The sequence below is a fragment of the Eptatretus burgeri genome, chromosome 7, assembly GCF_056783735.1.
Source record: "Eptatretus burgeri isolate ZD-2024b chromosome 7, Ebu_testis_v1, whole genome shotgun sequence".
Classification (NCBI taxonomy): domain Eukaryota; kingdom Metazoa; phylum Chordata; class Myxini; order Myxiniformes; family Myxinidae; genus Eptatretus; species Eptatretus burgeri.
In genome coordinates, this window is record NC_140967.1 from 28550251 (window position 1) to 28576791 (window position 26541).

Consider the following 26541-nt stretch of genomic DNA (forward strand, 5'->3'; position numbering starts at 1 on the left):
CTCGATTTCTTATGCACATTTATAGATAAACACAATGGCCCAAGTTATGATCGTTTTCATATTAGACGGTGTATAAATTTCGGGAACATCAGAGTGCTGGTGTGCTCCGAACCAGGAAGTCAATTTTTTCTCTCTCTTCTCTTTTTGTTTTTCCTTGCCACGACATTGCGAAAAGGTAAAATACGTTGGCGCTAATTGAATAATTGGGTATTAAAAATAAATTGCGAATAATTGTAACTGCAAATAATATCGAACTTCCGGGTCACGCACCTACGGGCACGCGAGAGCGAAGAAATGGCCTGTGTGGTTTATTTATTTATTTATTTATTATTATTATTTCTTTTTTTTTATTATTATTTTTTTTTACGGGCACGTACTAGTATATCACAAAATACTGTTGTCGGGGTCTGCAAATGCCAGGGCATTGTTCTTTTATTGTTTTGTTTTTTTACATAGTCTCGGCTTGTGGAAGACACAACATAAAGGGAACAGCAGGGTGGAGGGAGAAAGTAGTCGGAGACAGAAAAACAAGGGATGCAGGTAATGATGGGAGGTAAGGGAGAACGCAAAGGGTGGACGATATGGATATGTTAGCAAAACTGTATTTGACCAGTTTGTGATTTTTGTCAGGTTCTGAGGAGAGGGAAGAGGGTGCTGCCTGCCTGTCAGAAGGATGAGAGATGTCACGGCAGAGAGTGAAGTCATCAACAAAGAGAGAGGATTTTCCAGAGTCAGTGAGATCATTGATGAAGATTAGGAATAATTTGGGGGCCTAGAACACCGTCTTGGGGTACTCCAGCATTGACAGGGAGAGGAGATGAAATGGTTCTGTTCAGAGCCGCATGTTGTGTATGAGAGTGGAGGAAGTCAGTAATCCAAGAGTGGAGTTTGCCTTGGATTCCATAGGCAGACAGTTTTGGAGAGCAAGGCAGGATGCCAGACTGTATGAAAAGCTCAAGATGTGTCCAGAGAGACGGCCCTGACCTCATGTCTGATATTGAGGACCTTCACCATTGTTGGGAGAGAAGAAGCAGCATGTCCAAGGTAGAGAGGCTCGGTCTGAATCCGAATTGATGATCTGATATGAGGCTGTTGGAGAAAATGAATGGTTTTATGTCAACTGGGATGATGGATTCCATGACCTTGCTGATTATTGGAAGTACATAAAGCTATTTGGGCTGTAGTTAAGGGGATCCGTTCTTGCACCTTTTTAATGTAATGCTGATTTCCAATTTCCCAAGTGGATGTCGGAGACCAGTCCTGAAGTGTAGATAAAATTAAAAATAATAATAATAAAAATTAAATGCATAATAAAAAAAAAACTGTGAATACACGAAGCATTAATATCGAAGCATGTCACACTTTTTAACCTGCGAATATGTGGGGCCCGTGAATAGCAGTGTCCGACAGCATAGGAAATGTCTGATCCCCCTTCTCCTCCCCTCCCCCCCCCAAAAAAATCAAAATCTTGGTCAGTGAGAATCTCTGACTTGTTTTTAGGACGTTCATCATTTCTAGCAACACAGCACCCCTGTGATGTAGATATCTTCTTGTTTTATTGTCATTTTCCATTGAAATACTTTGATTTTGTGATTTATTACAGCGCGGCGACATCGCGTTGTTATATAATTGGCTATTCTGTCCTGTGTCCTCTGTCACACTTATGGCCGCGTACGTCCCTTTCATCTGAGGGCTATAAATACAAATTTGTCCAACATCACAACTCTTCCCATCATGCATGCTAAATCACCGTGTGTACATTTAAAGTTTATAACTGCAAAATTGTTTGATCATTCTTAACCTAGATTTTTACTGCCCCCAGCCGCGCGATATCGAAGTATTCGCTTCTTATTTTTGTCCTGTCTTTCTGACCGCATGACTACAGTGTGACTGGGAACTCGTCAAAAGGAATGCGGCAAAATTGAAAAAAAAAAAGAAAAAGAAAAAAAAGGCTTTACCGGGTCGCATTACCATCGTTGTAATGTACAAATGCTCAACCACACTTTACTCACACAAGTGTTCTCGAACAAGGGCCACAATCATTGGCGAATTATAAAACAAGCTTCTCATTTGATGAAAAACTTCCACCTGCTGCCTTTGTATCTTTCATCGGAGCATGCTCTTGTCAAGAACTACCAGATCTGCCATTGTCCTGCTGACCATATCACATTTTTGGCTCCCATGTCCTGAGATGAAGCTGTTGGAGAAAAGGAGAGGAGATGGCAACAGACACATCAGCTATTGCATACTATTGCGAGTATGCTTCAAAATGAAATGCAATAACGGCATCAAGTTGGCCATTCTGCAACTAGCTAAAACCTAGCTTTCATGTTGTGGCTGTTGCTAAACTTGTTCACCCTCCCCCCAACCCCTTCCCCCACACCTCCCCTCAGCTCCTCAACCACACTTCTCTTAAACAATAATGTATTTGTGAGTTAAACTACACACAGATAATACACACTGATTCCTAAGAAGTTTGATCCATTGTAAACTTTTGGCAATCTCATGGAAATATTTAATGCAGATGGCAGGGAGCAAAACCATAGTAGTGTAATACCTTTTTTTTTGGTCTCAATAATTATTGCAGACCACCCTCAGATGGCGTAGTCGTGCCCTCAGATGGCAGAGTCACACCCGACCAAAATACCTGTGCCGTGCTACTGTACGAATTAACCCATGGTCCTGGACAGATTAGCGACTCCGAAGTTTTGATGTACTGTACTTACAGCTCTTACTAACGATGTACTAACTTGCATTCACTCAGATATCAGCTCTTGCGACTGGATATACTCTGGCCTAAGTCTTCTTTGTGAATATACCTTTAGTTTTACACCGACTCATAAAATGTCTGTCTTTATCTCCTCTGGTTGTAATGTCATATCCATCCTTTCCACATCCTTAACAAATAAAGTCCAATTTGTAAAAAAAAAAATGGTTTCATCTATTTATCTCTTGTGATACATGGTACAAATTTCCTCCTCTTTTCATTTGATCTGATTGTGTGAAAGCCTCTCCTCCAACTCTCCCCCATTCCCTTTCTTAGATATTTGGCAACGCTCCGTGGCCATGTGGGTCCTGTCTACCGCATTGCCTGGTCACCTGACTCGCGCCTCCTCCTCAGTGGAAGTGGAGACAGCACCCTTAAAGTTTGGGTTGCCACTGAGACTGTTCCAACAGCAGCAGGAACCAAAGCCACAGAAAGGCGTTTGAAAGAGGACCTGCCTGGACATGCAGATGAGGTCAGAGTTGTATGATGATGGTGGTTTATCTGATATCTACAGTGCCAACATAAATGGTGGAAACTAATAACTAATCCATTTTAATTAAACCAAACTCGGTGGTGTAATGGTTATTGAGTGTCTTATCTGAGTCTGGGAGATTGGTGGTTTGAACCCAGGCCGAGGCACACTAAAGACTTTAGAAATGGTATGTGCTGCTTCCTTGCTTAATGCTCACCATTTAAAAAAGGATAGAGTATGGACAAACACCAATAGGTTGGCAACCATAGTGCAGGCTTTGATGGGCCTAATGGCCTCCTGCATTGAAGGTCCTTGTAAGGGAAGTCGTGTTGGACCAACACTTACGTTGTGACGTTGCGCCAAAACGGCCATGTCACATTTTAAAATAACTTCCGTTTAAAATCCGTGAAACTCTTCTGAGGCATCTCTGCGAGAAAAGTGATATACCTAGCACATCGGTAAACTTTCATACAGAAGAAAAACCTCAGGAGTGATGTCACATCACACAAGTGGTTCCAACTGGTGGAGAATGTGGAAACGCTGAATGCATTCCCACGACGGCTGTTTAGGCACGCTTTATTCTGCAAACACGTTTCGTTTTCGGAGTTAAAAACATTTAAATTCATGAACTTTATAGTCACATTGTACCTACAAATCAATACCATAAGTACATCAAATGCACAATGGTTTTTATATAATTGTTTGAAAATGTATGTTTTGTGATTATGGTGTTAATCATACAGTAATATCTCGCTTAGTGCTCAGAATGCCTTCGTGGAGAAGAGAGCACGAATCAGAAATGCCCTGAAAGGGGTCATCATACCATTGTGATATGGATATGCATTCCTGACATCGAAAATGCGCAAAAAGGGGTCATCATACTATTGTTATATGGATATGCGTTCTCGACATTCAAAATGCGCTAAAAGGGGTCATCATACCATTGTTATATGGATATACATTCCCGACATCGAAAATGCGCAAAAAGGGGTCGTCATACCATTGTTATATGGATATACATTCCCGACATCGAAAATGCCCAAAAAGGGGTCGTCATACCATTGTTATATGGATATACATTCCCGACATCGAAAATGTTCAAAAAGGGGTCATCATACCATTGGTATATGGATATGCATTCCTGACATCGAAAATGTGCAAAAGGGGTCGTCATACCATTGGTATATGGATATGCATTCCCGACATCGAAAATGTGCAAAAAGGGGTCATCATACTATTGTTATATGGATATGTGTTCTCGACATTAAAAATGCACTAAAAGCGGTCATCATACCATTGTTACATGGATATACATTCCTGACATCGAAAATGCGCAAAAAGGGGTCATCATACCATTGTGGTATGGATATACATTCCCAACATTGAAAATGTGCAAAAAGGGGTCATCATACCATTGTGGTATGGAAATACATTCCCAACATTGAAAATGTGCAAAAAGGGGTCATCATACCATTGGTATATGGATATGCATTCCTGACATCGAAAATGCGCAAAAGGGGGTCATCATACTATTGTTATATGGATATGCGTTCTCGACATTCAAAATGCGCTAAAAGGGGTCATCATACCATTATTATATGGATATACATTCCCAACATCGAAAATGCGCTAAAAGGGGTCATCATACCATTATTATATGGAAATGCGTTCCTGACACAACGCTATTTCTTATGCATGAGCGGTATATGAGGGACTCATTGGGGTATCGGTAATAGTGCTAATAATAATACAGGTGGTAAACATTATTTTATAAATAAAAGGAATAATTTTTTTATTGCAATGATATCAGTATTCACAAAAACATAAAACAAGTTGAGGTACTTTTAAAGTACACTGCCCCATGCCAAATAAGTAAATAACAAATCCTCCGGCGCGCGACATTGCCGGGGCACCTGGCGATGCCGCCGTGCAGCACTTGGAGACGGAAGTGGGAGGAAGCAGTGTACATTTGACGTGAATGGGTACAAATGATACTTACTCGCCCGTGCAGCACATGGAATGGAGATGGAATTGGTCCAATAATTGATTGATTAATTGCATAATTAAAATAAATTGATAATCGTACAATAATTTATTTTTTTAATTGGCTAATAGTGTACCAAAACCACCACTGTTTCATCCAAATCTGTAACTTTTTGAAAATTAATTCATCGAAAAATGAATAATTAATCGATTAATAAATAAATAAATAATGCCGTTTAAAGCTCATTGTCTTGTCCAAATATCAGTTTCCAAGCTAAAAAGGTTACCAAAATATTGCCCAGATGAGAAAGAAAATAAATATGGAATTAATAAATCGATAATAATCAAATGGATTCATCAATTAATTTATTAATAAGTCAAATAATACCATTTTTGCCAAAGCACATCTTCACTTTTGTCCCCAAATTTCAGCTTCCTAGCTCAACGGATGGCTGAGATATTCCCCAGACAAACAGAAAGTAAACAATTATTTGATTAATCAGTAAACCAACTAGAAGGGCACTCGGTAGAGCGCATACCTCCACCATGCCATGCCTGATCCACGAGAACACATCGGGCACAATACATTTTTGAACTAGAACGGGCACTCAGTAGAGCGCATACCTTCGCGCCGCTACTTTTTTCCGGGCACATTTGAAAAACGTCATTTAAAAACGTCCATGACGTCACAACCATCAGTCCGATGGACGTAAAATTTGGTGTTAGATGTCATTGAGGGCAGTCCAACAAAATGGAATGATAAACACTGAAAAAAATCGAAAGTTTAAAAATGACATCATCTTGTGACGTCATTTTGAAGCACTTCCAATGACGTCACGTCCAATCGGGGACTACCATTCTGAAAGCTCGTAGTTCACTGAACGTTGTAACGTTGGTTTCATGTCAATAGCTCTATTAGATCTGAAGTTATGCCTACAAGTATATTTTGACCTTGAGTTTGACCTTGACCATAGAGTTAATTTGCAAAACCTGTTCATAAATAAGCAGATATTTTGGTACTGATCATAATGCCTGGATTTGGGACAATTTCCTTTACAAATTACATAGATATTTGAATTTAAAATAACAGGACATTTTAGCCACAATTGAAAAATGTTATGCTCAAACGTCAATGACGTCATAACGGTCAATCCGAACGACATCAAATTTAGTGTGTGACGTCCTTAAGGTAAGTCCTACAAAACGGTATGATCAAAACTGATGAGGTCGAAAATTGAAAATTTACGTCATCTTGTGACGTCATTTTGACGCACTTCTGATGACGTCACGTCAAATCTGACAGCACATACCCGAAAGGTATCTCGTCATGGAACAATATGGCGTTGGTTGCATGTCGATAGCTGTCTTATGAAGGAAGTTATGCTCAAAAGAGTGTTTTTGACCTTTTCATGACCTTGACCTTTGACCCGATCGCTCCCAAAATCTAATCAAATCGTCCTTGGATAATCACGAATCATCCCACCAAATTTCATGCAATTCGGTTTAATACTTTCTGAGTTATGCGAATAACAAACAAACACACATATTCACAAATAAATAAATACACAGCGACCAAAAGATAACCTTTCGCAGAATGTGAAGGTAAATATCATGCTATACAGGACTATATCATTTTTGGCCCAATCTCTCAATGGTGAAGAATCACTTTAAAAAAAATTAAATAATTCTCGTATCCAGATCCGGATTTGGATCTTCACCAAAATCGAATCGATTCGTCCTTGCCACACACCTAACCTGTCCACCAAGTTTCAGCCGAATCCGTGCACAACTTTTTGAGATATCCTGTACACAGACAGACAGAGACAGACAGAAAGGGGTGAAAACATAACTTCCTCCACCTTCAGTGGCGGAGGTAAAAATGGGGGAAAAAATCACTTGATATTTGGGTTGGGGATCAATCTTGGAGAAAAGTGCCTTTCTGTGGACCCGTGATAAGAGAGGTCTGTGAACATAATAACCCCCTCAGACCCTCCAACATCAACATCCCCATCAAATCATCTTTATCATTGCCATCGCATTATTGGATCAGGTTTATCATCATCATCATCATCATCATCATCATCCAGGTAAGTTTCATGACCTGAACTCAAGAAAATAAACTTCTTAACTTTCTGTTTTACGTTCTTAATAACCCTGTTTTTGTTCGATTTATTTTCATGAATAAAAAAGTACAAACATGTTGACATTCACGGGAATTTTCAAGAACGTAATCCCCGCAAATGGCAAGGCCTCCATATTCAATGTGTTTAACTTTGGACCAACTTGATGCACTGGGACCATGTCATGGAAGTGTCAACTTCCTCACCGGAATCCCGATACGTTTTATCACCAAACCTGCAGCTTTTTGTCTACTTTGCTACTTGATCTATAAATTGAGAGAATTTTAATAACAACTGTTCAATGCATCACCACTATTGGATGCTACATTGTTGTAGAGTTTCGTTTTTACTCTACACACATGCCTTGAGTAATTCTGACGCCTTAGGTTTGGATCTCACGTCGTGTCTCCATGTAAAAGTCATGGACATGTGAAACGAGGCATTTGCGAAGAATAACATGCTTCAAAATATTGACTTCTGTGTGCAGGTGTTTGATGTGGATTGGAGTGCTGATGGCGAGCGTGTTGCCAGTGGTGGAAGAGACAAGCTGCTCCGCGTGTAAGTGTCAATGGAATCCTTCGTTAATTACCTCCGCCACTAAAGGTGGACGGAGGTTCTTTTCACCCCTGTCTGTTTGTTTGTGAGCAGGATAGCTCAACAAGTTGTGGACATATTCGGATGAAATTTGATGGAGATTGGGTGTGTGATAAGGACGAATTGATTTGATTTTGGTGAAGATCCAGATCCGGATCGGAGAATGTTTGACGATCCAGATCCAGAGGGGCCAAAAACGAAATGTAGCACGCTATTTCAAAACGGTGTGGACAGGTTGGGGGTGTGACAAGAAAGAATTGATTCGATTTATTGAAGATCTGGATCTGGAAACGAGAGTTTTCTAAAATGATTCTTCATCATTGAAAGATATGGCTAAAAACGATATTTATTTCAAATATTGATATTTCAAATAGTTGCGCACGAATTATGACAGAACTTTATGGATGAGTTGGGTAGGTGATAATAACAAGCTGATTAGATTTTGGTTAAGGTCTGGATTCAGATCTGGCCTGTCGGTGCAATACAAAACGTAAACTGTTTAACCTGGCGGAGGTATGTACTCTGCAGTGTCGTTTTAGTTCCAATACAACTTGTATGGTGTAACTTTGCAGTTGGTTGAAATGAAGGTCCCTGCAGTAGGTTAGATTGAAGGTTAATTTCTATTTTATCAACTCAGTTTCGCTGTGCAATCTTGCGTTGAAGTAAATGAGCTCTCTTACAAGGAACTTTGATTCAGGAGGAAGCCGTTTGGCCCATCAAGCCTACCACAACGGTTGCCTGTCGATGGTTGTTTGTCCACACTTTATCCTCTATAAATGCTGACCGTCAAGTGAGGAAGCGGCACATACAGTACCATTTTTAAAGCCTTTGGTACGACTGTGCCAGGATTCGGTTTGAACCGCCGACCTCCCAGTCACAGACTCGGAGGGGACTCTCGAACCAGAACATCACCGAGTCTGGTTACAATGGAAGTGTCAAGTAATTGATAACTTATTTATTTCTGATGCTCCGAGATCTTTTCCCTCGCCAGAGGACAGGGTATTGCATTTGGGTCCATTTGTTAATTGCTGGAATCCTTTGGATTTCGGCAATTATGTTGGTCGGTTGTGTGTGTCATTCTGTGTGTCTGTCTGTCTGTTTGTTTGTGTGTTTGTTTACCATGTAGCAGCCACACCGTTTCAGCGATCATGACCAAACTGGGTACAGATGTCGGCCATGGTCCAACTTAGACACTCGTCGTTTTTGGTGAATCTAGGTCAAAAGTCAAAGTCAAGGTCACCGAAAAACCGAAATTCTTATTTTCGCAATAACGTCCGCTGAAATGGTCGTATCGACTTCAAACCAAATCCAAAATGTGCGTCTTCCAATTCTGCATCCAACCATATGTCTCATTGGGGTGTCACACCAACACCCTTCTTAGCGGTCGGGGGTCGAATGTCGGGGGGGGGGTCGGGTCAAAACCTTCAAATTGCGATAAAAACGCCATTTCGCGTCCGATTGACTTCCAACTTATGATCATGACCAAACTAAGTGCTATAACTCATTAAACAGGAGCACTATCGACATATAAAAACCAAATTGATTTCCAGGTTTTTGTTTTTTCAGAGATTATGGGGATATGACATAGTTATTCCGGCAATTCCTTTGCTCAACGAGAAATTTCATATGTTTGTTTGTATGTCCGCACAGAATGTGTGTGTATGAATTACATTATACCCTTAAGACCCCAAAAACTCTTTGGACAATTTACAACCACGAAGACCCCAATCACTCTTAAGACCCTTTAGACCCCAAAGATCCCTAATACCTTTTGGAACCCGATAGATTCTGTAGACCCTGTTGCACCCTACAAAACCCCTAGACCAGGGGTTCCCAAACCCAGGGTCGTGACCCAAACTTGAAACACCCCCCCCTCAAAATCTCAGTTTTTGAGGGGGGGGTTTCATGTCAAAAGCATTTTCTCTGACAATTTTTATCATAGGTACACTAGGTACCAGTATCATTTGGGTTGCGAGGCAAATGTGATTTCATTTTTTGGGTCATGCACAAAAAAGTTTGGGAACCACTGCCCTTGACCCTTTAGAACCTGAAAGACCTTTTAATATCCTGTCGACCCTTGACCTTTCGACCCTTTTTGTACATTTTAGGACCCTTTACACTTTTTAGTGCATCATTGTTTTTAGCCGCGTCTCGCTTGCGAGACGCGGCTCTAAGAGAGCTCGGCGTTGTTGTTGTTGTTGTTGTTCTTCTTCTTCTTCTTCTTCTTGTTGTTGTTGTTCTTCTTCTTGTAGTTGTTCTTCTTGTGAAGACAAAACCTTTAGGACTCGGCTCTTTTATATACAGGATCCGGATCTTCTTAAATACTAAACACCTGTACACATCCTCGCATTAAGGGTGCCTTTTGAGAGCGTCTATCATGAACTTTTAAATATATTCGGACATTTGCTTTAAGGTTTCGAAAAGTTCACGTTACTATTTAAAGATTATTCCATTTAATGTATTGTAATTTCGTAAATACACTATTTATCTCGTAAATACACTATATTTCGTAAATACGTAAATACACTATGACGGGTCTCGCTATTGGCTTAATCAAGGCACGTGACGAAATATCCGAAGTTGTTGTTTTTTTCTTCTTCTTCCTCTTCTTATTCTTCTTCTTCTGGTGAAGACAAAACCTTTAGGACGTGGCTCTTGGACACATTTGTCCTTGTTCTATGGAGGGATGGTCTGGACTCTAGAGTCTAGACCAACCCTCCATGGAAAAACTAGACTCCAGACTTAACATCTGGTACAATATGTCTGCACAGTCCTGGATGATAAATAAATTGTTGAAACCATCTAGACTTGAGAGGTACACACACTCGCCCTTCAGACAATTCCAACCCTTTAGCCGTTTTCAGACCTTTGACCTGTACACATTTACAACTTCACAATTTAGAACTTTCATTTGATACATCCTTCCATTTTCCACACAAGATACACCACACAAAGCAAGTGCTGGCGTGGGTCTGCAATCTCCGATTGCTCTATCTTGTTGTCTAATGCTTCAGGGCAATTCAATAGAACATGTATTTATCCAGTCACTGACTGGTAAGAATGCAAAATGTGATCAGAATTGTCATGTTTTATTTTATTGTGACTTTTTGTTAACAGGTAAATATAATAAATGCGAATGTGCTTGTCTATCCTCCCCACACCATTCCACCCCCCCCCCAACAGATGGAGGAACTGAAAAAATGAATCATTATTTCCCTTCTTTACAGTTTGTATTATTCATATTTTGCTCTCGCTACAATTTATTTGTTGAATAAATAAATATATATATAAAGGCCTAATTTTACTTGTGTAGTGAGAAATGCAAACATGGTGAACTAAACAGAAGGTACCACCAGTAAGTAGAGCTGTTCATTAAGTAAGGCTCAGGTTTGAGGTTTCAACCACAGTCTTTATTTTGCTCATGGTGTCAAATATCCTTGTGGGGGGGGGGGGAAGGTAAGAGGGGATCACAGTGACTGCTTTATGCAGATGGTGCGACTGTTATTTTCATCATCCTCTTCAGGCGATCATACAAGCAACATCAGGCAATGAAGAAAACATATTTTGGTTTCATCATCTGCATGTTGCATTCACCTGCTGCCCCCTTGGCACAATACTTAACACCTGGTACAATATGTCTGCACAATTCTGTATGACGAATAAATTGTTGAAACCATATACCTGAGCCTTGCATATTGAACTGCAATACTAGTTAGTGGTGCCTTCAGTTTTCAACATTGATGTTAACGACAACTATTCTATTACAAACATGGTGTTATCAATAATTTCCTGTTTAAAGAAGCAACAAACACATCGACTTCAAATTTGGTGAGGACATTGAGGTTCAACCTCGATTCTCTCCTCATTTGCTGACACTGACATTCCAGTTTTAAAGGCAATATCCTATTCGAGAGATTGAGAATGTTTTTTTTCGGAATTCCAAGCCCCAGGTGTTGATGTAATCGTGGTGACTCATTGCCACGTCCATTTTATACAGGGGTACAAATCAAGTTAATGGCAAGGAAGAGAGGTGTGAGTGGGGGTTTAAATGTTCAGACTAAACCAATTTGCACAAACCATTCTCTGAAGATGTCATTTTTTTATTACTGATCTTTGCATACTCTCCTTCAATCAGAAGAAAATTTGTAATTTCAATGCTCGAATGGAGGCTTTGGGGTGCTGACAGGATGGTCTAGTCGAGAGGTATACATACTCACCTCCAAGCAGTCGAGCCTGGTGTTTCACAGACGGTGATTTGTCAATGTGTGTGCAATCCTTTTGGATGGATGTTAAACTTGCTGTCCCCATCTACCACATCCTACAGTGTCCTTCGCAAAGAGTAGGTGAGCAATCGCTGGCACCTTGAACAAATTACAAATTCCTGTCCTAACCTTAGTCAAACGTCCAGCCTGGCCAGCTAGTTCGTGAAATACTTGGCCAATCTTCCCCCGGCCAACCCCACAAGAATGTGGGAATAATTGTGGCTGTTAAAGAAAAAGAAAAATGGAGGCTTTGAGCTGGCAGGATGGTTTTATCGGCGTGTGCTCTCCAATTTGAACTGTCTCGCTCAGCAACCCAGCTATAAACTATCCTAACAGGGGCAACTTTAAAACTGGAGGTGGGGAGGGAAGCCGAAAGGGAAAACAAAGAGGGGGGAGGGTATTAACATGAAGGGGTTTGCCACCATTAGCGGATGTGAAGGCGAATTGATTGGAGTGTGCAAACAACCTAAATTGACCTCCGAGGATTCTCAAACTGGACAAATGTTGACAGACTTCATGGGAGGGGTGGTAAAATGTTTTCCATTGAAGGCACGGAGGAACATGGAGCTGTGCGTACAGGAGGAGGGTGGATGAACTCAGCGTGGAAGAGTGAAAAGTTTTTGAGAAATCAGCCTCGTGAAATAGAAAAAGAAGACATTGTGATGAAGATGGAGGAACTCGTGTGTTGTTCCTGGCAGAGTGGTAAGGGAAGGAGATTGAGGCATTTTAAAAAGCATTTTTTTACAAGTGTTTTAAAAAAAACCACAACATTATTTAGAGCTTTTGATTGAAGAAATGTTTATTCCATGAAGATTCAGTTTGGGGATTTGGGGGGGGGGGTGTTGAAAAGGAGAAGGAATAGAGAATGAAGGACAAACTGTATGTATGGAAGATTGAGTTTGTTTTGTTGTTTTATTTTTGAGTTGGGGTGGGGGTTGAAGAAGTGTTTTTGTATTTTGCAACGAGGATGGGAAAACAATCGAGCTGAGGAATCAGAAATGAGAAAATGAGTGAGAATTGAAGCATATAGGTCATAGGGTGAAAACAGAAGCAACTAGAAGGGCACTCGATATAGCGCGTACCTCCGCCCCGCAATGCCTGATCCACGAGAACATATCGGGCCCAATACATTTTTGAAATATGCTAGATATCGTTTTTGGCCCTCTCTCAATGGGGAAGAATCATTTTAAAAATTAAACAATTCTCGTATCCAGATTCGGATTCAGATCTTCACTGGAATCGAATCAGTTCGTCCTTGCCACACACACACTGTCCACCAAGTTTCATCCGAATCCGTCAACAACTTTTTGAGATATCCTGTATACAAACAAACACAAACAAATGGACAGAAAGGGGTGAAAACATAATCACCTTCACCTTCGGTGGCGGAGGTAACAAGCCCAACTCGCTGAGCCTGAGACAACAGGGACAGAAATTCGACAAAACAGCACAAGTTTGATTTAACACGGAAAATTAGATGAAAACACAAACAGCAGCACGGGGACGAAAATATAACAGTAAAACATAACGGATCCAATTCAGAGCACTTAACTTTGAGGTGGAAGGAGCAGCTGCAGATTCAACCTTCATGTAGAGCAAATCCCAGAACCGCCAAAGTCCCAGGTTTTCTCCATTTGCACCTCCTTCTCATAATATGGACTATCTGGTAACTTCCCAACTGTCGCTTCCTCATATGGGGTGATTACCCCACATACGCAAAGCAAAATGCGGGGTTAAGCAACGGGTTCACGTCCATCCATCATCTACCTTATCAGTTTATGATTGAGAAACAACTTATTTTAATTGAATGTTATATTTTGACCATGAATAGGAAGACAAGTTTGCCGTTTAGCAGTACTTTGGCTCTGAATTTGTTCCGATCACGCGTGCACAGAGAGGAGTGAGATCACATGTTTTACTGTCTGTCTATCTGTCTGGCAATCAAACAAAATTGAAAATCATTCCAAACAGGAAGCTTACGGTTTTTTTAAGGACGTCATAAAGGACACAAACAACAGACATAAACAACTAATGCAATGTGTTGCAGAGTGTGATGTAATAGACACTGGGTAAAATGGTGGTAAAACCCAGAATTAATTTATTTATACGTCTTTAAGTATATAATTAAATTTAAATAAAGGTTTAAACACTGCAGAACACAAATTGCCTTCATAATAGAACCATGCTATATTTCAATATATAGCAGAAGAGGGTGCAGTATCAGGGTGAAGAAGAGGCTGCAAATATGGTTATATTTACGATGCGATTGATGCTGCATAAAGCCTCCATCTTCTAAACTGTGACAACGTGGTCTGATTACAGTGTATAAGGGTGGCACACACGACTGTTTTGGTAGCGCTAAACTTCAGGATTTTTTTTTTTTTAACTATCTTTAAAATCATTGTTTTATTGAAATTGAAGTCCGGTTTGACCCCGACATTCGTGGGGGGATAGGTTCCTGAAAAATGTCGCTAATGTCGAATCCGCAAGTGTTGGGACATTTTTCAATGGGGAAAAGGGGGACGGCTTCCAGACGATGTGTGATTCATCAGGGAATTTTTTTTAATTTCATTAACAAATGCACATTATTACAGTTTCATCAAAATGCTTGCAAATAAAACGGCAGCAGGTTCCGTTTCCAATTTTTATTTAAGATACGACGTAACTTTTTATGCGATGATGATTACGAGTAAGAATCCAGTGAACTCCCCTGAAGAGGGCGCAGGTGAAGGTGCTGATGAATCGTGCACCAAAGGGGACGCAGGTGAGAGTTATGGTTAGCAGGTGAAGGCAGCGGGATGAGAAGAATGAGACCCAGGACACATTGCACATAAGTAGCTGTGCAGGGGTTGTGGGGTAGATGTTGAAGGGGTGCGTAGTGTAACCATTGCTTGTGGAGGATAGTGGCAGGGGATGGTTTTTGTGCCTGCAAAAACTGTGAATACATGAAGCACAGTGCCACGAATGTAGAAGCTGTTCACATTTAATGAAGCGCGAATACACGCGGTCCACGAATGTCAGGGTTTCACGGTATATACTTGAACACTGCATGGGGCATCGTGTTCTATGAGTGCTTTAGTTTCAACTGTTACCATACAAATTGACTCGGTGTTGGTACCTCTTCAACAAGCCATGGCAACGCAGCAAAGGATTTATGTGACGATGGGCCTCACGCAATCAATGAACTTTCAGACCTGGATTTCTCCCAGTGGCATGTCCTTCCTGGATTGGGAAATGCCAAATTTTTCTACAACTGTCTACTGTTCCTCTTCTGCTCTCATAGGTTCATCGAATCATGTGCTTGTGAGTCAGCATCTCTCTGGCTATTGTCAGAGAGCTGCCTCAGAATCTGGCAGTTAATTCAAGCTGCCATCTCATGTCAAGGACTTGTCCTTCATTTCCACCTCTCTTGAAATTGCTATTGCATGGGAATGTTTCCATACAAATTTGCTTTCCCTTATGTACAGATTTATACTATCTCGTCTGCAGTCATCATACCTATCCTCTCACCTCTGGTACACAGAATCCTGTGGTGAGACAATCGCCTTCAAACAACTGGCCTTCTCTTCCTCGAAAGTAAATTTGACTGTAGGTAACCTTATATCATTTTCCAAAGCTCAGAACAAGTGTGTCCACTCTCAGGAAGCCAGGTCAACCTCATCAGGTCAACCTCAAGGATGAACTTTCAAACCTGTCTCCTTCTTCAAAGATATGGTGGGGCCTTAAGTCGGTCTTTGGAGTATGCTCCCCCTCCATCCCTTTCCTTCACTTCATATGGCACCACAGCTGCTTGTGAGAAGGCTGAATGCCTCAATTGTGTTTGTTTCCAAATCTTGTGTACCCATCCCCTCAATATCAGCCCTCGTACCCAACTGCTCCTGGATACACTGTCTTTCCCAATTGAGAAGGTGGAAAGGTTTCTGGCAAACCTCAACCCTGATTCTGTCATGAGCACAGACAGCATCAGTCCACGTGCCTTAAAATCCTGCTCTGCTGCTCTTGCTCATCCTTTCTACTCTGTTCACACGATAATTTTCTCTGAGTCAGTTTCCATCTGCCTGGAAGTCGGCATCACTGCATAACACAAGCATCGTGCAAAAATAGATCCTCATCACAACAGGCCTATTTACTTGCTTTCCATCCCTGTCTCCTTGAGATGTTTATCAACCTGCTGCAGCCATGAGGCACTTCAAGCGATGCTTCTATAAGTGGGTTTTCAGCCTCCCTTTAAATATATAAAAACCCAAGCCTGGTATTTGGCATGTTACAATGAAGGAAAGGAAGGAGTTAACTAACTACATCACAAATGCAGCTTTTCTGCGACATTCATCAAAAAAAAAAATTTTTTTTTCCTTCTCTCCTAGTATGTCGATATTTTAAGCTTGCTGCACTCGTGTCGTGTCGTTGCATGCAGTTCTGTGCTCTGCCTGGAACATAGGCATTAGGGTGTACCACTTTTGCAAAAGTAGTTGCTGGAATGAAGCACTATGTGCCTATCGATTCCACAAGTGAAGTTAGGTGATCGATCAAAGTTTGAAAATTTTCCCGCCTTTTTTGACCGCGGGCCGCCATTTTGAAATTTCAGGAAAAATCCATATTTTTGGAAATAATATTGATTTTTGAATATTTTTTAAAATATATTTCTCTGTGTTTAGATGGCCGAATGCACTTCAGTAGGCACCAGAATGATAGTAAGTACCCGTAAATATTATTCACAAACTTGTCCTGACATTTTGAGAAGGGGTTGCCATTTTGGAAATTGAGTGAAAATCGTATATTTTGTGTATATCTAATGAAATGTTTTTTTTTAAAATTCTTTGTGTACTTGCAGATAAACCTTGACTGACTAATATATATGAACTGCACATAAAACATGTAATCGAGCACGTGACAGAGCAAACAAAAGATCCGGGTGTAAAGCTATTTCGTCGTTTGAAGGCCGAATGGAACAGCCTTGTTATTGACGACACAAAACTGAACAAATTTTCCTGGGATTCAGCAGATCCCTGGTTGTGTGAAGTAGCGCAGGACGTTCTTATCTGGTCACGGGAACAGTTAGAGAACAAAACGTTTCCTCGAGATGTTTATAAAGAATTAATCACGCTCGTGGTTATTTGGCTCGGTGGTAATCTCGCCAACTTCAAATTTATGCGCCCTGGCGCTGACCACCATGCCAGGTGGATGGCGAAAGCCATCTATTTTCTCAAATTAACTTTGCTCCAAGACGAGTTCAAGTTATCGGATGTTCAACAAGTGTATTAAACAGAGTGGCCAAGTTCGTAGGTCTGTTCAATGCTAAAGCATTCCTACAGAGTCCACTTAGCACATCTGCAGCACAACACGATCTGAAGTTCATGGCTGACATTTTCCTGTACAAACATTACGACAGTGGTGTAGCAGATGCTTTTATCTTGTCGTGTAATCGCCATACTTGGTACTTAACACCTCAGTTAGTTGTGTTGTCCCTAGCTGATAACAGTGTCCCGAACACAGAGAGTTGATGGGACAAGTGTTATTTGATACAGAACGGCCTGAGAAGTTCGACTCTGGCAAGCCACAACTTCCCCACGTGGAATTTAATTCAACTGATGATATGCCAACGCTAAGGTCTTTCATTAGCCAAGAATCTTGGCTGATGTTTGACCTCCTAGGAATAGACAATGATCAGGAGTGGCTGCAGACTCCTGTGGTTATGTGGGACAAGTTCGCCAGTTACTGGAAATTTTGCAAAAGTGCTAATTCTTTGCGTGTCGTAAATGATCTTGCTGAAAAAGGAATTAAGCTAGTGTCTGACTTTATTCATATGTGCAATGATGAGAAACAACGTCAAGCATTGCTACAGTGCATGGAAGAGCACAGGAAGCTTTACCCAGACTATACAAAACAAATGCTATGTTCTCTATAAGATATCTGTGTGGTTGCTTGTTTGCTAGATTGTTATGTTGTCCTATATGAAAACCATGTCGCTTAAAACATATTTGGTTGTTCTCATAATTAATTGATCATGCTCTCATTTGTCATTAATGTCTTTATGAAAACGCTACTACTGATATTCTGTAAATGCCTAACAATGTGCCGTGCAGTAATTGTCAAAATATGGGATTTTCGGTGAAATTCCAAAATGGCAACCCATTCTCAAAATGTTGGGACAAGTTGTGAATAATATTTACGGGTACTTACTATCATACCGGTGCCTACTGAAGTGCATTCGGCCATCTAAACACAGAGAAATATATTTTTTTAAATATTAAAAAATCAATATTATTTCCAAAAATATGGATTTTCCCTGAAATTTCAAAATGGCGGCCGTGGTCAAAAAAGGCGGGAAAATTTTCAAACTTTAGTCGATCACCTAACTTCACGAGTGGAATCGAGAGGTACATAGTGCTTCATTCCAGCAACCAGGGCCGGATTTAGACATGGGCAAGCTGGGCAGTTGCCCAGGGGCCTCCACAACCAGGGGCCTCCACATATTTCACAAAAAAAAAATTGCAAGGAAAAATGTATTTGTGAGTGCCTGAATGGTAGTTGGTAGTTAGTGGAAGAGATATAAGATATTCATCTTATCTCATTCTCTATTTTATATAAAAGTTCAGATTCTTTGTTCTTGAAAAATATACTTTGTGGATGACTGTAAATATGTCTTGTCACCTTTTTAATATTCTAACGTAGGGTGGGCCTCCATTACTGAAGGTTTCCCAGGGGCCACCACATGTCTAAATCCAGCTCTGCCAGCAACTACTTTTGCAAAAGTGGTACACCCTAATAGGCATCATCCCAACTGACTGGAAGAGGGGTCTTGTTGTCCCTCTCTGGAAAGATGAGGGTGATCACCAAGACTGCAACAACTACCGAGGGGTGACGCTGCTCTCAGTGCCGGGCAAGGTCTTTGCTCGGATAATTCTTGATAGGGTTCGCCACCATCTGCTTGAGCACCAGCGTCCAGAGCAGTCAGGCTTTATACCAAAGAGGTCAACGATTGACCGTATCCTTGCTCTTCGGGTTCTCACCGAACGCAGATGAGAGTTTCGGCAGGGGCTGCTTGCAGCCCATGTTGATCTCTGTAAAGCGTTTGATTCAGGGAATCGGGATGCCCTCTGGAGGATTCTTGGTCTTCGTGGGGTGCCACCAAAACTGATCAATTTGATGTCTGAACTCCACTCTGGTACTGAGAGTGCTGTGAGATATAGTGATAGCATCTCTGACTTATTTCTAGTTGTTACTGGAGTTCGTCAGGGGTGTGTACTGGCCCCACACTTTTCAGCACTTGTCTGGACTGGATTCTGGGGAGGATGTCAGAGAGATCAAGCTGCGGTGCATCATTTGGGAATGTCAAGATCTCTGACCTTGATTTCGCAGATGATGCAGTCATCTTTGCGAAGACTCTAGATATCCTTTTGTGAGCCCTCAAGGTGCTGAATGTGGAGTCGGAGCCACTGTGATTACGGGATTCCTGGGTCAAAACCAAGATCCAGGCTTTCAATGACATCTTGGATGCCGCTGTCCTGTCTGTGCCTGTTTGTGGTGAGGATGTTGAGGTCGTGGAGAGATTCACTTACCTTGGCAGTGATATTCATGTCTCTGCTGGCTGCGAGTCAGAGGTCAATAGACGTCTGGGTCGGGCCTGGGGAGTCATGGATTCACTGGATCATGGGGTGTGGCGCTGCCGGTACCTGTGCGGGAGGATGAAAGTCCGAGTCTTCAGGTCCTTGGTGCTTCCAGTCTTGCTCTATAGATGAGATTTGGACTCTGACCAAGGATCTGAGACCGAGACTTAATTCCTTTGATAGCACGTCTCTTCGGAGAATCCTTGGCTCTTGCTGGTTGGACTTTGTGTCCAACGAGCGGTTGCTGAGAGAGACTCAAATGAGATTTGTTACCTGCATAGTCCGTGAGCGTCAGCTGCAACTGTTTGGACATGTGGCTCGTTTTCCTGACGCTGATCCTGCTCACCAGATTCTCTCAGCAAGGGAGTCTCGTGAGTGGAGGAGGCCAATAGGCCAACCACGTGCCTCGTGGTTGCAGTCGGTTGATCAGCATCTCAAGATGGGCGTGGGCCAGGCATCTGTCTGGGGGATGGCCAGACGGAGCCCCCTGGAGTACCGGCGGAAAACGTGCTGCTCTGGCACATGCTTCCATACCTGACCTGACCTGACCTGACCTGACCTTTTGAGCTTACTAATATAGTTGATTGGTGGGAGACTGAAAACTTAACATTTAATGACATTCCTTAAGAAAGGGTGTTAGTTAGTAAACAGCTTTATTTTTGCCGTGATTAAATAGCTTGTAAATGAGTTAGAATTTCACACATTATACTGTGGAAAATGCAAACGACAAACTGCAGGTAAATAAGGAAAGGAGTTTCGATCAAGACAAATTTCAGGCACGTGACTCCATCCAAGGAACTGTTATGTTTTCAGGTTCCGATAACAGAGCATGTCGAGCACCGCAATCCACAGCCATCTCCCGGGTAGACTCATTGCTGTAATACAACGAAGGTAAAACATCACTGCCGATTCACCGACTTCCATAAAGCATGACTTTATTTGCACTCGAGTGAGTGCAAGTTCAATATTGGACTTGACCAATCTTAACCCTTTGAACCCCAGTGGCGGTTATACCAGCCACTATTCAAGCCTCCATATATTTGAGCGGCCGGATTTTTCTGCAGGGAGCCCAGGGTGGGGGAGCTGAAAGTACAAGGAGCTCAGGGTGCAAAGGGTTAATGAAATAGAGGAAGGGTTTGCCTCAAGTACCGTTACTGTCCATACAGAACTGAGCTTTTGGATCATCCACAGCTGTTTTGAGTTTACCTCTTGATTTGCTGACAACTGAGTCTGTATGTGTGGAGGGATTGGTACAGTGAGTAGATTATCCATGTCTGGACTTGGCTCATCTCCAATCAAGATCTGGGCACAGCACATATCACACCACAAAGGGATTCACAGTTTCAGGGTAAAAATGTAATATCCAATGACAAACAGACTGAAAAATGGTAAAACCTTTGCATTCATTTCTTTCTTTACTTTGTTTGCTTTTGTTTTTGTTTGGTTGTTTGTTTTCCCCACAAAAAATTAACTTCATCTTTAAAATATCCGACATACTTCGTAAAGTTTAGAATAAGTAAAAATAACAAGCAACTTAAATGCTGTTAAATTAATTTTGACATTATGATTCTTTGTTTGTATGCAGCAAAAGGCTAAGGGGTAGCAATATTGGCTGAGGGTGTGGCCAAGCCGCTGATGCAGTGCCCCAGTATATTAGAGCAAGAATTTGGAATTTGGCCAGAGTGTCGGCGATAGCTTGTCTTGGCTTCGCGAAGGACATTGTGGGATTTTTGACGTCCACCAACTAATGCCGGCAGACGGGACGCCTGTTTAACATCCATCCGAGGGACGGCACACACACTGACGAAATACCCTGCTTGTGAAACACCGGATGACATTTTATAGCTGAATCGGGATTCAAACCCAAGCTAGACAGCTTAGAGATGAGTGTGCTTACCTTTCGGTGATGATGTCAGCCCTTGACTTTGTAATAACAGTTACTAAAGTTTACATTTTAAAATTAAATATGGCCTTGCTACCTTTTGAAATATCATTGGCCACATAAACTATAGGGTAACTGAAGTACATTTTATTTAGATCAAATAAAACAGAAAATTTTTCTTTTATAATAGCACATGGCCTTGTTCTGGTGGTGAGAACATTCGACTGGAATTTTGGAAGATGTGGGTTAAAATGTGGTTGATGATAGAACCTTGGGCTCCAAATCCTTATTTCTCCTCTCATCCAACCGAGTCACAGGAGAATGAGCATGTTGCTTTGAGATTATTAGCAAAAATCCAACCGACTCATCAATGACCTTGGGGCCGGCACGATAGCCCAAGAGGGATACGCACACTCGCATTTGAGCAGTCTAACTTGGAGAAAAGTCTCAGCTCAGCTAAAAATGATTATCCTGGTTTCTCGCAGGTAGGGCGAGGCAATGTGTATGATATCCATCAACTGGACATTAAACTGGGCGTCCCATGGACCAAATTTAGTTGGTGGACATAAACAATCAATAACAACAAGTCGGTGGACGTTAGCCTTTTGCTGCATACAAACAAAGAATAGTAATGTCAAAACTAATTTTTAGCTCTCATATGAGCCTCGACAAGGTATACAAATTTTTTTTTTTAATCTCACTGTGTCCTTCATGAAGAGTGGGTGAGTCACTGTCAGCACCCTGAACAAAATCCAAATTCCTGCTATAATCGATAGGGGCACTGCATCAGTGGCACAGCCACACCTCCAGAAAATGATGCAACCAGCAGCCATGTGCTGCACACAAAAGGTAGGATAAATGACCTTCAGGGAGGGAGTAATCTGCTTGCTGCTCCTGGTCTGGTCTGAAGATGCCATTCCAAACTGTTGCTTACAATTCCCTCAGGGCAACCAACTGGAGGAGCACTAAAAAAAACTGGAGTACTATTAAAATATATATATATATATATATATATATATATATATATATATATATATATATATATATATATATATTGGGGGGGGGGGAGGGAAATCACAATAACCTCGAAATAAATACCACACTCGATGGTGTAATGGCTCAGAAGCTGGTGGTTCAAATCACAGCCAAGTCAAATCAAAGACGTTGTGATGTTACTGGTACCCAGAGTACTTTTTAGGGTGGACTAGATCATGAATAAGGATTGGGGATATTAGGGTTAGGTAGTGGTGAACAGCTGTCTTGAAGCGATAAAGAGAAGAATGGGACTGAACAGACTGGGGAAGTTGATTCCACAGGCGAGCGAAAAGACGAACAAATTGGTGGAATTGAGCAGTGAGCCTGGATTTTAGAAATCTAACAAGAAGATGATTACTGACAAACCACATGCACCTTGCAGAAACCTGCAAGGGTCAGAGCCAAGAGCAGGCAGAAGGTGCAAGACAAAAAAGGAGGTGGTAGAACCAAACAAGCGTAACAGGCCTAGACACTCAGCTTCATCGTGGAGGATCCCAATGATTTTGAGGGTCTCACTTTCAACGACATCAAGAAGGGCAAAGTGTGAGGCAGCGGCACCAGGCCAAAGGGGAGAGCAGTACTCCAAGCTGCAAATGAAGGCCTTGTAGATTGTCAAAGGTTCAGATTAAGGAAAGATCTTGCACGATGAAGGATTCCCAGTCAGTGGCTCGCTTTGGAGGCAGAGTAGAAGGCCATCTTGGAAATATAATCTGCCCAAGAAAGATCATGGCTGATGGTGAGGTCCAAAATTTTGAGTGACTCAACATCTTCAAGTGGTTTATTTAGGAAGGAGATGGGAGGGTTTGCCAGTCGGTCCTTTCGGAGAGGCGGTGAGTGTGGGATTTGTCAGGGTTGGTGGACATATTCCAAGTGTTGGACCAACTCCTGATTCTAAATTAAATCGATTTGCAAAGACCTGTTTTCATATCAGATTTATCTTACAATGGAGTCGAAGAGCATTATTGTCACATTTAAAATAAATATTTAATTACAATGAACAAAGTTATCAAGTTTGATGACCTCTCCATTACACGATGCTAATTACCTGTATAAGTGCTTCACAGACTTGCTTATCCTGTTCATCTGCCTCCCAGGAGTGCAGTTGCCGCAAAATGAGGTACGTATTAGCATCTCGCAGAGTACGACGTCCAGTCGCTGTTGCACACAGCTGCACACAGTCCAGTGAGTACATCAGCATACAACAAAAATGTAACAGGACATTCGACACATAAAATTACAAAGCCCCACAATAAATTTTACAAACCAATTATAATTCATGAAGACAAGGTATGTGTTTTAATAATTTGAAATGAGGTTGTGAGAAGGGTGAAGGTTCATATGGAAGAAATAAAAAAGTTTCATGGAAATTCAGTGTTGCAAGATGAGCAATGACATCAGATGTGTGGTCTGAGACCAGGGTGAGGGCTTCAAGCAGAACCCTCCTTCCATTTGGATCTGGCTCCCGCTGTTTCTCAGGAGGGAGGAACTGGAGATCTAGAGGCAGCCCTGCAAACACATTATCACAAAGTACTTCTCATTCGTTTCACTGGTTCAACCACAAGCATTGTCAACGATAAAGCATGCAAAAAAAAAAAAAAATACAATGTACCGATCATGACTGGCTGTTACAGAGGTTGGAGAAGTTTCCAGTTATGTAAATGATGTACACGGTACCAACGTATTCAACTCCATCGAGTCATACGAGCTCCACTACGTGCCCATTAAACAAAATATTCCATCAAAAATGATCAGTCATCATGTGCTGTGTCAGTTATCAAATCAATTTATATTAGGTGAGGAGACCTACCACACTTTCAATTAATGGATTTGCTGTTTTTCCCTCCACATCCAAAATAGGTTGACATAATGTTTGGAGGTTGTTGCAAAAAAATGTTTTATTGCTTTATTTGTTGTTGCATCTGAACATGCGTATAATTACCTCTGCCACTGAAGATGGACGAAGGATATGTTTTCACCCCTGTCTGTCTGTTTGCTTGTCTGTGAACATGAAATCTCAAAATGTTGTTGACTGATTCGGATGAAATTTGGTGGACAGGTTGGGTGTGCGATAAGGACAAATTGATTTGATTTAAGTGAAGATCCGGATACGAGACTTATTTTTAATTTTTAAAGTGATTCTTCCATTATTGAGAGATGCGGCCAAAAATGATATACAGTAGTAATGGTCAGTTTATGCCAGGGTTACGTTTCTGGAAAAACATGACAAACTCATCAGCTATTCCCAATAATTAACTAAAATAAAGGAGATACGTTCCAGCACTCCAATACTCCATATGTGCAGTCGTAATGAATGACAAATTACACAATTTAATTCGGAGGGATAATACTAACTAAGAGGAATGTAAACACAAGATATATTTATAAGCAACTAAAAATTACATCTTCAATAATAAATGTCAATGTGTGTGCGTGTGTGTGTATGCGTGTGTCTCCTCCGTAACTCCAAAGCCATTACCAGGGGAATTACATCTACCATGGTATTCTTTCTGTTGTCCAGGAACAAACTTGAATAAAAGATTAGATGAGGCTGACAATCCTAAACCGTGGAGCAAACCTATCAATAGGGTTGATGAAGTGTGCATGAGGCACGATATTGATTATGGAATTAGCACAACGTTGGAAGAAAAACACGAAGCCGAGAGAGAAATGTTGTATAATTTGTCTCTGATACAAAATCCAACCTTGAGAGAAAAAGTTGATAAAATAAAGGTTCATCGTGAAGAAGATGATCAGTGCTAAATTGAAACTTGGGCTTGGAAATTCAAAAAACTTATAGGCTCTAATGATGTCATGAAGATTGAAGAGCAATTAGCTGATTAATTACATAAACCAATAATCAAAAAATTTCGTAGAAGGAAGGTTTATTCCAAGGAAGTTGATTATAACTGGTCTGCTGATTTAATTGAACTCAATAATGATAAGGGGTACAAGTATGCTTTAACCGTTATTTATTTGAGGAGTAGATATGCGTGGGTTGTTCCTTTGAAAAACAAAACAGGTAATACTCTTATGTTAGCTTTCCAACAGATATTCAATAAAAGCAAGAGAAAACCTAAAAAATTGTGGACTGATGAGGGTACAGAGTTTTACAACAAAATATTTATGAATTTTCTTTAAAATAACATTACATTATACAGCACCTTTAATGAAGGAAAAGCGGTTGTTATTGAACATTTTAATTGCACTTTAAAAGAGAGACTATATAAAAAAATTCACTCAACTCGGTTTTCAACAATGGTTGTCTTTAATTCAGGACATTGTAGATAAGTATAATGATACGATTCATACCTCAATGAAAACAAAGCCATCAGAAACATTTACAAAATTAAAATATGAAAAAGAGATTAATGTCAGAAAGCCTAAGTTCAAAGTTGGTGTATGTGATGTAGTAACAATATACAGGTGGAAATCTCATTTTGAACAAGAGCGCAAGTGAGCACAATATACGCCCGAAAAAGTCTCTGACACACACACGCGCACACGCACACACGCACACAATTATATATTCAAACACGTCAATTTATGAAGAACAAGAAGGTATATACAGAATTGTGCTACTACATGGAAAACAGCATCCTGGTTGCCATGGCAACCACTTTAGATGACGAACGTATGTCGCGACACACCGCCTCCACAGTCTGTACCTATGTACCAAATATGAAACGTGAAAGTTGAAAACTTTGGGAGTTAGAGTGCGGACAGGAACGGACAGACAGACAGAGACAGACGGACGGACGACCGGTATCACATAATACGCCCCGATATATACATATACATATATACATATACATATATATA

At 41.0% G+C, this 26541-nt stretch overlaps 2 protein-coding genes across 5 annotated transcripts in view; one reads left to right on the forward strand and one right to left on the reverse strand.

Moving 5' to 3' along the window:
* NLE1 (notchless homolog 1) overlaps positions 1 to 12013 on the forward strand; it is a 30813-nt gene extending 18800 nt beyond the window's left edge. For 2 of the 3 annotated variants that reach the window (XM_085887834.1, XM_085887832.1), the window contains exons 11-13: positions 3044 to 3239; positions 7830 to 7900; positions 11120 to 12013. In XM_085887834.1, the coding sequence (XP_085743960.1) occupies positions 3044 to 3239; positions 7830 to 7900; positions 11120 to 11132 (280 nt within the window). In that variant the 3' untranslated portion in view covers positions 11133 to 12013. Of the gene's footprint in view, positions 1 to 456; positions 560 to 3043; positions 3240 to 7829; positions 7901 to 11119 lie in introns of those variants that run through there. The other variant, XM_085887835.1, reaches the window with a different exon arrangement.
* A 392-nt stretch (positions 12014 to 12405) lies between these two features.
* Positions 12406 to 26541, reverse strand: part of HGH1 (HGH1 cochaperone) — a 24195-nt gene continuing 10059 nt past the window's right edge. For both annotated transcript variants that reach the window (XM_085887837.1, XM_085887838.1), the window contains exons 6-9: positions 24137 to 24228; positions 23768 to 23890; positions 21012 to 21107; positions 12406 to 20680 (exon numbers count right to left, since the gene is read on the reverse strand). In XM_085887837.1, the coding sequence (XP_085743963.1) occupies positions 20675 to 20680; positions 21012 to 21107; positions 23768 to 23890; positions 24137 to 24228 (317 nt within the window). In that variant the 3' untranslated portion in view covers positions 12406 to 20674. The remainder of the gene's footprint in view (positions 20681 to 21011; positions 21108 to 23767; positions 23891 to 24136; positions 24229 to 26541) is intronic.